Raw genomic sequence first — 14,938 nt, 5'->3', positions numbered from 1 at the left:
AGTCTAAACGCGAAATGCATTTATGTTTCATATACACCTTATACACACAGCCTGAAGGTATGTTATACAAGATTTGTGATAAATTTGTGCGTTAAACAAAGTTGGAGTACAGTGACCCATCAGAAAGCAAAGGTGTCACTATCTCAGGCATGCTCAAAAAGTTCTATACAGTATTTCAGAATTTTGGATATGTGAGACAACCTGTATTTCATTAAAAGAGCTGTGTAAGCTAAGTTTACCTGTGTACGCTGCCAGTTGCCAGCTTCACTTTCTTTGGACTGTTGTGTTTTAAGCCACAGCGCCCCACTGGAGTCACACACACCTGTAGAAGAGACAGGCGTTAACAAGTGCATGTTGTCATGTGTAAAGGTCGACACAGCATAAGGTCAACGTGAGTTTTTCACAATTTGTTTAAAAAATGTATAACTTATATTACCATCCACGCGGACTACGATTGGGAATGGTAACCTGTGCCGAGCGCATCGAGGCACCTTGCCCGAAGGATGGCAGGCGAAGCGGTCCACTAAGGCCCATATTTATCAGCCTTGGAGAGTGGTAAAGTACCAACCAATCAACTACTAGATGTCATTTTTCAAACACAGCCTGTAACATGACAAAGAGCTGAATGGCTGGTACTTTATCACTGTGCAACTTATCACTCTCCAAGGCTTGATAAATCTGGGCCTAATTGGGATGCAGTTAAAATACCAGCTGTCGGGATCCTGACATTCAGGAGACCGGCGCAGAAATCCCAACGGCTGGTGAAATACAAATGGGGGTTTAACTAAGCACTATGTCAATATGTGGTGAGTGCTTTGGTTGTGAATGGAAGAAGAAAAAAAATGGTAGGAAAGAAAAGGAAGAAAAAATAGTTGTGATGCAGCTGGAGAAAAAAAGGAAAAAAAGAAAATGAAAAAAGAGGACGTTTTAGGATTTATATATATATATATATATATATATATACACTGCTCAAAAAAAATAAAGGGAACACTTAAACAACACAATGTAACTCCAAGTCAATCGCACTTCTGTGAAATCAAACTGTCCACTTAGGAAGCAACACTGATTGACAATCAATTTCACATGCTGTTGTGCAAATGGAATAGACAGCAGGTGGAAATTATATGCAATTAGCAAGACACCCCCAATAAAGGAGTTGTTCTGCAGGTGGTGACCACAGACCACTTCTCAGCTCCTATGCTTTCTGGCTGATGTTTTGGTCACTTTTGAAAGCTGGCGGTGCTTTCACTCTAGTGGTAGTATGAGACGAACTCTACAACCCACACAAGTGGCTCAGGTAGTTCAGCTCATCCAGGATGGCACATCAATGCGAGCTGTGGCAAGAAGGTTTGCTGTGTCTGTCAGCGTAGTGTCCAGAGCATGGAGGCGCTACCAGGAGACAGGCCAGTACATCAGGAGATGTGGAGGAGGCCGTAGGAGGGCAACAACCCAGCAGCAGGACCGCTACCTCCGCCTTTGTGCAAGGAGGAACAGGAGGAGCACTGCCAGAGCCCTGCAAAATGACCTCCAGCAAGCCACAAATGTGCATGTGTCTACTCAAACGATCAGAAACAGACTCCATGAGGGTGGTATGAGGGCCCGGCGTCCACAGGTGGGGGTTGTGCTTACAGCCCAACACTGTGCAGGACGTTTGGCATTTTCCAGAGAACACCAAGATTGACAAATTCGCCACTGGCGCCCTGTGCTCTTCACAGATGAAAGCAGGTTCTCACTGAGCACATGTGACAGACGTGACAGAGTCTGGAGACGCCAAGGAGAACGTTCTGCTGCCTGCAACATCCCCCAGCATGACCGGTTTGGCAGTGGGTCAGTAATGGTGTGGGGTGGCATTTCTTTTGGGGGCCGCACAGCCCTCCATGTGCTCGCCAGAGGTAGCCTGACTGCCATTAGGCACCGAGATGAGATCCTCAGACCCCTTGTGAGACCATATGCTGGTGCGGTTGGCCCTGGGTTCCTCCTAATGCAAGACAATGCTAGACCTTATGTGGCTGGAGTGTGTCAGCAGTTCCTGCAAGACGAAGGCATTGATGCTATGGACTGGCCCGCCCTTTACCCAGACCTGAATCCAATTGAGCACATCTGGGACATCATGTCTCGCTCCATCCACCAACGCCACGTTGTACCACAGACTGTCCAGGAGTTGGCGGATGCTTTAGTCGAGGTCTGGGAGGAGATCCCTCAGGAGACCATCCGCCACCTCATAAGGAGCATGCCCAGGCGTTGTAGGGAGGTCATACATACACGTGGAGGCCACACACAGTACTGAGCCTCATTTTGACTCGTTTTAAGGACATTACATCAAAGTTGGATCAGCCTGTAATGTGTTTTTCCACTTTAATTTTGAGTGCGACTCCAAATCCAGACCTCCATGGGTTAATAAATTTGATTTCCATGGATCATTTTTGTGTGATTTTGCTGTCAGCACATTCAACTATGTAAAGAACAAAGTATTTAATAAGAATATTTCATTCATTCAGATCTAGAATGTGTTGTTTAAGTGTTCCCTTTATTTTTTTGAGCAGTGTATATATATATATATATATATATATATATATATACACATGATATAAAATATATGTATATATAAAAATTATAAAAGTCTGGTGACCAAATGTTTACAGCCCTTTTTGTTTTTTGTGTGGAGCTGGTTGGAGATGATGCAGTCCGCTTTCTGGTGTTCAAGTAGTACTGTTGAGAACACTATCCCTACCTTACCCTAAGCCGGGTCCCGCTCTGTGCGCTGTACTTGCTGACCAGAAGTTCGGATCTCGGCTTCCGGTGACGTCAAGCGGCGGCGGCGGTGATAGTAGCGGTTCCTTCTCCTTCTCTATGCTCACACAGTCTGACCAACGCGTTTCGAATCCTGCTGGATTCTTTTTCAGGGATTCGAAACGCGTTGGACAGACTGTGTGAGCATAGAGAAGGAGAAGGAACCGCTCCCATCACCGCCGCTGCCGCCAGCGTCTGACGTCAATCCTAAAACGTCCTCTTTTTTTCATTTTCTTTTTTCCTTTTTTTCTCCAGCTGCATCACAGCAATTTTTTCTTCCTTCCTTTTCTTTCCTACCATTCTTTTTCTTCTTCCATTCACAACCAAAGCACTCACCACATACTGACATAGCGCTTAGTTAAACCCCCATTCCCAGTACGATCACCTTGATCAAAACTAAGCAGCTCTCCAAGCGCAGAAAACGATTGTTTTTTCTTTAATGGTGAAATACAAACGCCCGGAATCCCAACCACCGCCTGGTATTCCCAGTCAGTTGGTGGTGATGAGCGAAGCGAGACGCCAGGCCCGAAGCATGGTGAGCAGACTTGCTGCAGGGATTCAGACACCCTAAACTCATGTCCACCATTTTATGTGTCAATCATTTTCATGTCAACCTTTTTACCATAACCATTATACATTTTATCTTTCCTTTAACTACTGGCTGTCAAAAGCGTGATTCAAAAACCCATTTGCCTGGCTTTCAGCTTGCAGTAAAGATTGGGCCTGGCCCTAGAATATATAGCTTTAACAATCACAAATCATAGGAGGTCACCATAACTGTGTAATGTACAGTAACGGCTACTTTGAGCTCACCGAAATCCTGCTGGGATGCAGTTATGATGTTGCCAGGATCCAACTGTTCTACTGGAGGGTGGAAATCAGGATCTGGCAGTGGGACAAATTCAGGATTCACATCCTAAAACAAGACAGTGAGTTAAAAGTACGGAACTGTTTTTATCTTTTCACTCATACAGTAACTCCTTTAAACAAGCTTTAAGCTATACCTGCAGAGATCCAGTCTTGGGATCAAGTAAGAATACTTTCCCAGACATTGTGCGTACTTCCACCTTCTGTGAGGAGTTGAGCGCTGCACCCACTACCAATGACTCCAACTCCACACTGTAAGCCCTTTTTCCTCTGCAGGGACAGAAAACCAACTGAATATAGAATCTATCATATAATTTGCATGTTCTTAGTAGAAGCCTGCAAACCAAGCAACAATGCAATCATGCTAACTACATTACTGGTTAGCTGAATGTACTAGTTTCACCAATAGATTTCAAACATTATATTTATGAAACTGGACCTAATTCAGATATTTATGTAATGCTGATATTTACGCAGTTGAACGATTATCAGCTTACTACACAAGCGTCAAGGTCACACTGCACGGCCAAGGTACCTCATAGTGAAGACTTAATCGCAAAAGGATTGTCATTCGGATTGTTTGGGGGCGGTTACAGGGAGTGGTTGTGTATGGGATACCAACAGTCAGGATCCCGTGGGTAAGAATACAGACACTGGCATCCTAAATGCTTAATATCCCGACAGGGGCGCTCATCTAAACTAAACCTCAGCAGCCTAACCCTCCAAACCAGCACCCCACTCCTCCCCCCACCTTGTAGCCTAACTCTAAACCTCCCTGGCATACTTATTTTCGGGATTGTGTCTGCCGCGATTCCAACACCAGTATTCTGACTGCCGGGATCCAGTCAGTTGAGATGCCAACTACATCCCACGGGGAGTGGTGGCTAAAATGTAGGAGTGCAGCAGCCGTTTTGGGGGCATGTCTCAGCCTACATCTGTGAACTCATACACTGAAAACATTGTGCAAGCGTCTCAGTTCTCGCACCTGTTCTACCTGGTGATAGGGGTACTCAGATGGCTGGCTATCAGAGGATTTGCGAGCACCAATGCGTGTCTGTACGCAGATGTTGCTACAGTGTTTGCATGTCTCATTCCATTGCCAGGCAGCTGTAGCATTAGCGTATTTTCACACATCCGCTGCCTACGGGATCGCAGCTACGAATACATTAGCGTATATCACTGAATCAGGCCCTCTGTCCATATCAGCAAAGTAATTATGGACACAGTGTCTGATTTTATTAGCTTCTCTTTAAAGACAAGTCCATTCAGTCACACCATCCATATAAATCCAGCTTTGGAGAGTGGTGACATGCAATAAACCTGTATAGTTATTTCTATAAAATCCCCTAAAGCGAAGGCCAAATACGGATTACTGCCGTTACAAACTAACCTTAAACCACCTCCTTTACAAGGAAACAGGAGCCAGCGTGAAATAGTCAGATCGTTGGACACGGAGCAAAACGAACGTTTAGTAGTGAAAACAATTGAAGAAATGCAAAGTTCACCACACTGCAACACAAAGATAGGAATCAATCTGGCAGCTGGGTACATAAACCTGTGTAACTGCTGTTTGTGGTTTTATGTATACCTGCAGAGTCAGTACAGCTTTCTGTTGTTTCCACACTATCACATCCCCCAACTCTCCACCTGATACCAGCAGCTCTCCATCCAGGGACCATGCAACTGCAGACACTGCGCCCAAGTGACGAGATCCTGACAGACGTTCTGCGTACAGTTAATATGGAGAAGAGAATCGTCACATAAAGCATTTTCCTTTCGATCTCTGATATACCTGTCTAATTGTTCTCACCATCTCTGCAAGGTACTCCCCACAAACGTACTGAGCCATCGTGGGCTGCTGTCACTGTGATCTCACATTTGAAGTCTGCTGCTGATGAGGTAACCGCACCTCCATGGCCACATAATGTCTGTATATGCTCCATCTACAGGAGACACATGGGATGGGGAAGGGGACAGTATTATGTTGGGCAGTACACAAAAGCGTAGCTACCACAGGTGCAGGCAGTGCAGCTGCTATGGGGCCCACAGCTGAGAGGGGCCCACCTTCCCTATCACAGTTACATGTGTTATATACAGTTTTTGCCATTGGGTGGTACGTAGGGGTCCTTTTAAACTTTTTCCTTGGGGCCTGCAATATATCTAGGTATGCCCCTGGACCTGCTCATTGTAGTGTGGTATAAAATGAACTGGAGGGAATGATAATGTTATATAATATGAACCGGGGCACTGTAATGAGGCACAATATGAACGGGGAGCACTATATATCATAATGTGAATTAGGGGTACTGTGCGGCATAATGTGTACTGGCAGCTCTGAAATGTGACATAGGGTGAACTTAAGGACTCCTGTGATTCATAAAAGAAACTAGGGCACTACTATGGGGCATAACATTAAGTAAGGCTCTACTATGGTTCAGAAAATGAACTAGAGCACTATAGGGAATAAAATTAACAACTGCTGCAGAGAGGTGTCTCTAGAAGCATTGGGACGGGGGCCCCTTCAAAGTGTTGCTATGGGGCCCACAAAGTTTTGGCTACACCCCTGGCAGTATACATAGCCAAGGATCCTGTAGTTCTTCAAAGCATGTCAAAAAGGGTACTGAGCTTAGCTGACTTACCTGTAGAGGGCTCCACTTTAACACTGTGGCATCAGATCCAGCTGTATATACCACTAGGTCAGCATCATCTATAATTAAAGTATGCTTTAGACAACACACTTGTATGTTAATACAGTACATGACCATAAGGAATCATTGAAAAACATGATTTTCTGGAGTCTTGGGTACCACTGAGTCTGCAAAATTAAGGATGTCTCTGAAAGAAACAGCCTTGTACTTAATGCAAGTGGTGGCTGTGGAACTTATAAGTCACACTTTCATCTGAAGGGCTGGGAAGTGGGTACTAGTGGTGGTTGGGGCAGTAGGCTGAAGTTTTGCCTAGGGTGCAGAGAAAACCAGCCCTTGCTAAATCAGCAAAGTGACTCTTCAATCAATTACTGTAGAAGGCATTGGGTAAAGAAATCAGATTCAACACAGGACAGTAGGGACCTTTCTGGTTAGGGCTCAGGAAGGCTGGAACAGGACTCCTAGGCCTCATGATAATAGCATCTAGCTACCAGCAGTTGCTAAAAATTAGGAAAATCTGCCCCAACCACTTCTGTGCCCCTTGGTCCTAACTAGTAACACAGTCAAGATCTTTGTGATCTCTTGTCTGGGAGTCCAGAATGGCTTTTGTTTCTTTTTTCTGTGCTGCCACGAAGATGGCAACCTTGGACTTTGTGGACTGGTTCCACTGATTTATTCTGAAAAAAAGACTATGCATGTTATTCAGAGATGGACGCAGATCTTGTTTCCAGCAGCAAGATCTGCGTCCATCTACTTACATGCTGGGGGCTGCCCAGCACAGGGCAAGGCTGCCCAGCATGTGTGTGGTGCCACCCCGCGATGCTTCCACAATTTAATTGCGGACACATCAATTTAAGGTCGAAGACTGCCTACGCAGCCTGGGCACTACTAAGTGGCAGGCAGTCCAGTGCCATTTTTTTCTAGGAGCGGCTGCGTGTGACGTCACACAGCCACCCGAAAATGGTCCGGAAATGCCTGCGTTGTACGGACCGCGCCCACAAAACGCAGCGTCGACACCTCCCAGTGGACGCCGCTGTCAATCACCATCATCTTTCCAGGATGAGGCCGCAAGGTAAGAGGTCGCGCACACGCACTGCGGCTGGTGCGCATGCGCAGACTTTCTGAATGCAGCCAAAGCGTACAGACGCGCGACTGCGTTCGGATCTGAATAGACCACTATACCTGTTCCTTGTGTTCTCTATTATATTCTACAGTTCCACTAGAAAAAGATTATTCCTCCTCTTTTTCCAGTGCACATGACAGCAGGTCCTGTCATGTGCCTGGAAGTATCTTACAGCTGTGTAGTGTCCTTCCTACACATAGCCATAACATTCAATGAAGTGCAAGTGGCCTCCTTGGCTGAAGTAAGTTTTGGTTGTAAGTACAGATGTTTCCTCATAAATCTTTGCTGCAGATGCGCCAAACAGCCCCTTTTGGCTCATCAGGTTACATGAGACTCTGCGTCTTAGTGAAACGCTAAGTGACTAGGACACACCAGGATACTGATGATTAATTAAATATGCAACACTTATATATCTGTGTGCGACCGAGTCTGCATAAGAAGCACAACTGAACTTGACATGGAAAACAGCTGCAGTTGCTACATTGTAGCACTTCGTATACAGATTGAGAGACTCATGGGGACATGTACTAAGCAGTGATAAAAGTGGAGAAGTGAGCCAGTGGAGAAGTTGCCCATGGCAACCAATCAGCATTGACGTAACATTTATAATTTGCATACTATAAAAGGTAACAGAGCAGCTGATTGGTTGCCATGGGCAACTTCTCCACTTTTATCACTGCATCTCCCCCTCAGTCACACACAGATATACGAGTGTAACATATCAAATTAATCAGCACAACCCCCTGGGGCCAGGGGCGTATTATGCAAGCTCTGTCTGGGACCCTTACTCTCTAGGCAGCAGCATAGTGCGTGTGATCACTAGTACACTCTACTGCTGTGCTAGAGTCTACTTTTTTTGCGCAAGTCTCTGGGGGAATAGCTTATCGGCCATTTTCCCTGTAATTTCCTTACTTCGCATGCGCAAATTGACTGCACCATTTTCCTGTTGATTTGCTGCGCTACCACTGACAACATGGGACTTTGGCAAGGTAAGTGCTGAAGAAATGGATGCAGCATGTGCAGTGTGGGTCCCATCAACCCAGGGGCCCGCGTGCACCTCACACTGCATCCATTATAGATATGCCACTGCCTGGAGCGTCCTAGTCACATGGCGGGCAATGATGTATGAGGATATATCTGTACTTTATCCAAGGCCAAATGGGGACATAGAAGTTACTCCCCGGAATGTTGCTACTCCATGCTTAGGCTTATTACTTTTCAGTGCTCCATGTGTTTCTCATTCGATTATTTCACCGGTCTTTGTTACCTTTGTTACTATTATAGGTTACTATTTGTTTCATAGCAGAAGGTCTAAAAAGGAAATGAGAGTCCTTTCTTTAATCAAGAGTCCTGCCTGACACTCCACTCTGAGCAGTGCTTAACCCTATTGTAAGTACGCATACCCATTTGGTTTAAGTGAAAAGCATGTACCATTGCATAAAAAATAATAGTAAGTGTTTATGCACCCAGCTTGTATGATTTAATAGCTGTGAAAGACACAAAACCTACAGGACACATTTCCCTCCAAAATCTCCTCATTTTATTAGGAAACCCTTACCCCGGCTATCTTCTGGCTCCCAGTATGCAGCACTCTGGTTTATCTGGTTGTGATGTGTTGGAATGCTTGCAATCTCTACACCAGTAAGGCTCCACACTTTAAGACAGCCATCCCTGCCAGTGGTGATCACACGTTCCCCCTTATTAGAGAAGACAAAAATTTGGTTACACAAGATGAACATAATACTGAAAACAAGCAACAAGGTAGGGAGCCAATACTACTCACCATACATATAGCACTGCTGACTGCACTCTGATGTCCCGCAAACGTCAAAAGCTGCTCTCTGCGCTGAATATCCCAGAGACATACAGATCCATCTCCTGCAGAGGAGATCTACAATACAAAGCACAGATCTTGAATGTTCTTATACCTCCTACTGTGATCTGTGACCTGAGATATTTAATCTAACCTTGTAATGTATGCAAAATAATCAATACATTTACTGTATATACTCGAGTATAAGTCGACCCGAATATAAGCCAAGGCACCTAATTTTACCACAAAAACCTGGGAAAACTTATTGACTCGAGTATAAGCCTAGGGTGGGAAATGCAGCTCTACCCATACACAGACCTCATAGTGCCAGATATGCCCCAGTGCCAGATATGCCCCCACAGTGCCAGAAGTACCAGATATGCCCCACAGTGCCAGATATGCCCCACAGTGCCAGATGTGCCAGATATGCCCCACAGTGCCAGATGTGCCCCACAGTGCCAGATATGCCCCACAGTGCCAGATGTGCCCCATAGTGCCAGGTGTGCCAGATGTGCCCCATAGTGCCAGATATGCCCCACAGTGCCAGGTGTGCCAGATATGCCCCACAGTGCTAGATACTTACCCTCCGTCGCTCCCACGCTGTCTTCTGATGGAGGGACACGGAGAGGGCAGCGCGCGGCTCTCCTGTGTCCCTCCTGCATCTCCGGCGGCAGCGGCGTGTGTTAAAGGAAGTGCCGGTTCGTGCACTTCCTTTACCACTCAGACGCCGCTGCCGCCGGAGACGCAGGAGGGACACAGGAGAGCCGCGCGCTGCGCTCTCCGTGTCCCTCCATCAGAAGACAGCGCGGGAGCGACGGAGTGTAAGTATCTAGCACTGTGGGGCATATCTGGCACACCTGGCACTGTGGGGCATATCTGGCACTAAAGCTGACTCGAGTATAAGCCGAGGTGGCTTTTTCAGCACAAAAAAAAGTGCTGAAAAAGTCGGCTTATACTCGAGTATATACAGTACTTTATGTCCAGCAACAATAAACAAGCTGTGAAAGTAGAACTAACATAGCAAGCAGGAGCACCTAATACGTGTCATATTCTTTTATCTTAGCGCCCTGTGTGCAGAGAAATATTTACTATGTAACCAATTATATTTCAGAGTAGAGTTTTCCATATCTTACCAACATGTTGCTGTCAGTCCATGTACAGCAAGTCACCCAGTCTTTGTGACACGATAGTAGAGTGTGTACGAGAATAGGAGGGTTCACAGAGACGTCCCAACAAAGCACAGACTGGGAAATGGCAAAAATCAGTCAGTCAATTACTGGAATTAACTAATAGTCACTGATCAGTATACAGTCACCAACCACCTTTCCAGGCCCATGGTAGCACTGTTACATAAGTCCATGTTACCCAACAATAGAGGCATCAGATCCCTTACCTCACTTCTGTTTTATCCGAACATTCCTTCCTCATCTGCAAATACATCCTTAGGTGCTAGTACTTTCATGACATTCCATATCCCAGTTACCTACTAATGTGTAATCCACCCTGGTTATGACTGGTGCCACTTTACTCACATTCTCCACATTTTGCTCTCCCAAACGGTCTGCTTCCTTTTACTAGCTCACTCATCATGCATTTCCCATGCTTTCCTACCCTTTCATGCCCTATTTATCCTCCTTAGTACTCTCCCTTGACCCATCTTACCCGGTCTTGACCACCAGTAGCCAGCAGTGTGCCATCTGGGCTAAAAGCACAACATGTAACGGCTGCTGTGTGTTCTCGCAGAATAGAGACGGGGTTAACCGATTCATCAGCCATCAACAGACTTCCCACTGACCACAGACAGATGGTAACATCCTCTGGAAAGGAGGGGGGAGGGAGAAATAAATTATTAATAATAATAATAATAATAATAATAATAATATTTATATGGCACTCTTCTCCTAATAGGACTTAAAGGAGGGTACTCAATTGTTTGAAAAGTCAGTTAGGTGTCTGTTTGTCTGTTTTTTCCTATCTAATAGGCAGGAAAAAACAGACACCCAATCAACTTTTCAAACAATTGAATATCCCCAAAAGTGCATTGCGTACAAAACAAAACAAGCTTAACAAGGGACACTAGTGAAATGCTTGGGAGAAGAGGCAAGTCTTGGGTTTTGAAGGATTCTAGAGTGGAGGCTTCTCAAACTGTGTGGGGAAGAGAGTTCCATAGAGTCAGAGCCACAAATCTGAAAGATCAACCATGAATTCAGGGAGAATCTATGTACTGTTAATAGTCCCTCATCAACAGATTGCAGTAATCAGTAAGGGATCAGAAGCGGCTTTAAGTAGCTTGGACCATGGTCATATAGGGCTTTGAAAGTGAGTAAGCCAATCCTGAACCATGAAAACAATTCATCATCGTACAGGCAGTCTGTGAAGGGAGTAGGTAATGGATATTATGTGGCTGGAACGGGGCTGGTTGGTTAATAGCCTGGCAGCTGCATTTTGTACCATCTGCAAGTGGTGTAATTCTTTTGCTGGGAGACCAAGGTAGAGTGCATTGCAGTAGCCTAGGCATGATGGTTCAAATGTATTTATGACTTTAGGTATAAGTGTTTGATTCTGGCTATGTTCCTCAGATGAAAGAATAATGATTTGATTGTAGCGGATGTTAAAGTGTCAAGCCACCATCGGCACATGTTCAGTGTTTTGTAGTTCTGACCCCCCAAGTCCTGTTGGTTGGCTATGCTGGAGTCTTGTCCTGTCATAAGGACCTCTGTTTTATCAAGGTTCAGTTGCAGCCACTCCAGGAGCTCAGCTAGACAGCCATATAGGGTTGTTATTGGGTTCTCAAGAGTTTTGAAGAACATCCATCACCCACAGCTAAACAAGGGACAAGCCGTTGCGGATGCCTATCCGCTTAAACACCTTGGACAACTGCTGGTGGTAACTATTATACATGATGGAACATTGACGGGATACCTTGAGCATATCAATTAAGGGACTGTTTTATTGGAACAGGTGTGAACTGCCTATGCATTCTTATCAGGACTGAGAGAGACACAGCGACTTGACACTTTATTGTGTCCTCTATTTTATATTTTATACATTGTTACAAGTTTTAACCATTTTTAAGTTCATTTATTTTTCATTTCAATAAATGTGTATTTTCATGTGACCTTCTGCTCTCATATATGACCATTTTAGCGCTTTAATTTTTTCTATTCTCAAGAGTAAATGTATGATCCTCCAATATGGGGGTAAAGTGGTATCAGTGCATGTTATGTGCACTGATACCGCTTCTTCAGAGCGTGATAGTACAATATAGCCAGACAAATACAATACCTGCAAAACACTCACTTATTTATGTGACAGTAAATACAGAACATAAACAGAGAATAAATGCGGTAAGAGGTGACTGAAGAGCGCAGTTAAATACACTTAACAGTATATACTGCACAGCACTGTATATTAGACCCTGACGCACCTGGCCCCCTCCCCAGGGTACAGAATACAGTGATAGCTAGAGCTGTGGTACACTGAAAGTGAAAATCATACAGCAGATACAGGCACACATAGTCACAGTGACAATGCAGATAATTATTTTAGACAAACAATAAAACTGCACTGGACTAGTAAAATATATATATACAGGGGTTAAAGTGAGGGGGAACGAGGTGGAACTGAGTTCCACCACCTGTAATGGTAGGGGGAACTAGTTCCACCTCCTCCATTGCCCTGTACAGTAATTCCAACAGAAAAGCCCACCCCATCATCTGCGTCAACTGATCCTACAGGCGGCACTAGTGTTGCTGATGAGCTGCAGCCACCAACTCCTTCCTCAGGTCCTGGTGCCTCCATGGTCCTCCTCCAAGAGTTCCACCACCTCACCAGGACCACTTTAAGCCCTGTATATATATATATATATATATATATATACACACACACACACACACACACACACCCACCCCCACACCCATTAGGTATATCTTAAAGAAGGGGTTTTCCCCGAAACGTCACATAAATATACCTTTTTACTTTTGGATTTAGCCTCTGGAGTGCCTTATTGTCTGCTTTTGGAGTTGTATATATATATATATATATATATATATATATATATATATTAGTCCACAAATATCCGGTACTCAGTGCATAACCTGACTAGTGCTGCGGTGCCCTTCGTGGGAGTATGCGTCCTCCACAATAAGTATAAAGATCGAGATGGCGGCACTCAGCAGGCTTCAAACCAATTTATGCAAACAACGATTTATTTTGCCCCATGGAAAATAAATCGTTGTTTGCATAAATTGGTTTGAAGCCTGCTGAGTGCCGCCATCTCGATCTTATATTTATATATATATATATATATATATATCTGTCTTTAAAATTACATGTAGAATACTTAAGTGACTGTAAAGTCACAGCACTGATGAAGCAGGTGGATTTACAGAGGAGACTTTGCCCTGCAGTTCCAGAGACCAGATGCAGCTACTTGAGAAGATGGTGGTAAAATCTCAATCAGTGAGTGAGGGAGAGTGATAAGCCGGTCCAGGGAGGGAACACCAGCAGTAGATGGCGCCTGAAGCTGTGGGAGGGGCTACAGATCAGCGCCTTATCCCCTATGCTGGTCCTCACCACTGGGTACTGTGGAGCCCTATTAAAATGGATTTTACACAATCCGACCTGTGCTCCCTGCCCCTGGGACCGCGACAGGAACACAATTTAGCGGCGGGTCCCGCCTGGGGGACTTTCTTACCTCCTCCCTAAGAAGCAGCCACGTGATCCAGGAGAGCGACAGCGGTGGTGTGCCTGGGAACCGGAGCACCTCCGCCGCAAGTACCCGGGAACTCGGCAAGCGAGAGTATGCGATGCTGCTGGGGAGGTGATGGAGCCGCAGCACGGTATGTCAAAATGACAAATAAAGTGCTGCGGCCCTTGTAAGTCTTCTAAAAGCTCTTTTCAGGGCTGCCTAGCGCAGCCCCCCTTGTTAAGTGACCTGCTCTGCAGGCACCAACTTACAAACTGAGCTCCTGTGCACGGAGGCGGGGTTACAGAGTAGGCCCCGCAATGCATCCTGGGAACAGTCAAAGCTTTAGCCTGTTGGTGCCTCTGGATCAAAATCCAACTCTATACACCGATGCATCCCTGTGGAACACAGTGTACCCCGCTGCAGAAAATAATGTATATTAATATGTGTGTGTGTTGAATTCATATTTTAAAGTGTTTTGAGGGTATATTTATTTACTTTAAGGAGATATGGTGGCGGTTGGGACCTTAAAAGTGCGTATCGGCGATATAGGTGAGGGAGGAAGACAATAAGAGCAGCAAAGTACAGGACAAGGCTCTGACCCACAGAGACATTTCCACAAGGGAGCTCACTAAACACAAACATAAATATATTTATTGTATGTAATACAATAAATGTATATGTGCTACAGATGTTCGCAGACTTTCTGATAGTACTTTATGTAAAACTGGTAATATAGCGTGTACGAGAAAATCACTGTCCCTGTGAAAAATATCATTAGGACAAACTGAAAGAATGTATATACATACATATATATATATATATATATATATATATATATATACACACACACACACACACACATATATATACAGTTGTGCTCATTAGTTTGCATACCCTAGCAGAATTTGTAATTTTCTGACCATTTGTCAGAGAATATGAATGATAACTCACAAACTTTTCTTTCACTCATGGTTAGTGGTTGGGTGAAGCCATTTATTGTCAAACAACTG

At 44.8% G+C, this 14,938-nt stretch overlaps 1 protein-coding gene across 7 annotated transcripts in view; it reads right to left on the bottom strand.

Moving 5' to 3' along the window:
* The window catches only part of LOC134890326 (telomerase protein component 1-like), a 262,589-nt gene that overhangs the window by 15,675 nt on the left and 231,976 nt on the right, over positions 1 to 14,938 (bottom strand). For all 7 annotated transcript variants that reach the window (XM_063913448.1, XM_063913445.1, XM_063913451.1 and 4 more), the window contains exons 42-52: positions 10,901 to 11,055; positions 10,372 to 10,482; positions 9,209 to 9,316; positions 8,984 to 9,122; positions 6,297 to 6,364; positions 5,468 to 5,600; positions 5,246 to 5,382; positions 5,048 to 5,166; positions 3,795 to 3,927; positions 3,604 to 3,706; positions 240 to 322 (exon numbers count right to left, since the gene is read on the bottom strand). In XM_063913448.1, coding sequence (XP_063769518.1) covers positions 240 to 322; positions 3,604 to 3,706; positions 3,795 to 3,927; positions 5,048 to 5,166; positions 5,246 to 5,382; positions 5,468 to 5,600; positions 6,297 to 6,364; positions 8,984 to 9,122; positions 9,209 to 9,316; positions 10,372 to 10,482; positions 10,901 to 11,055 — 1,289 coding nt within the window. The remainder of the gene's footprint in view (positions 1 to 239; positions 323 to 3,603; positions 3,707 to 3,794; positions 3,928 to 5,047; positions 5,167 to 5,245; positions 5,383 to 5,467; positions 5,601 to 6,296; positions 6,365 to 8,983; positions 9,123 to 9,208; positions 9,317 to 10,371; positions 10,483 to 10,900; positions 11,056 to 14,938) is intronic.

This window comes from Pseudophryne corroboree, chromosome 1, assembly GCF_028390025.1.
Source record: "Pseudophryne corroboree isolate aPseCor3 chromosome 1, aPseCor3.hap2, whole genome shotgun sequence".
Taxonomy (NCBI): Eukaryota; Metazoa; Chordata; class Amphibia; order Anura; family Myobatrachidae; genus Pseudophryne; species Pseudophryne corroboree.
The sequence above is the reverse complement of the archived record's forward strand: the minus strand, read 5'-3'. Positions and strand labels throughout refer to the sequence as shown.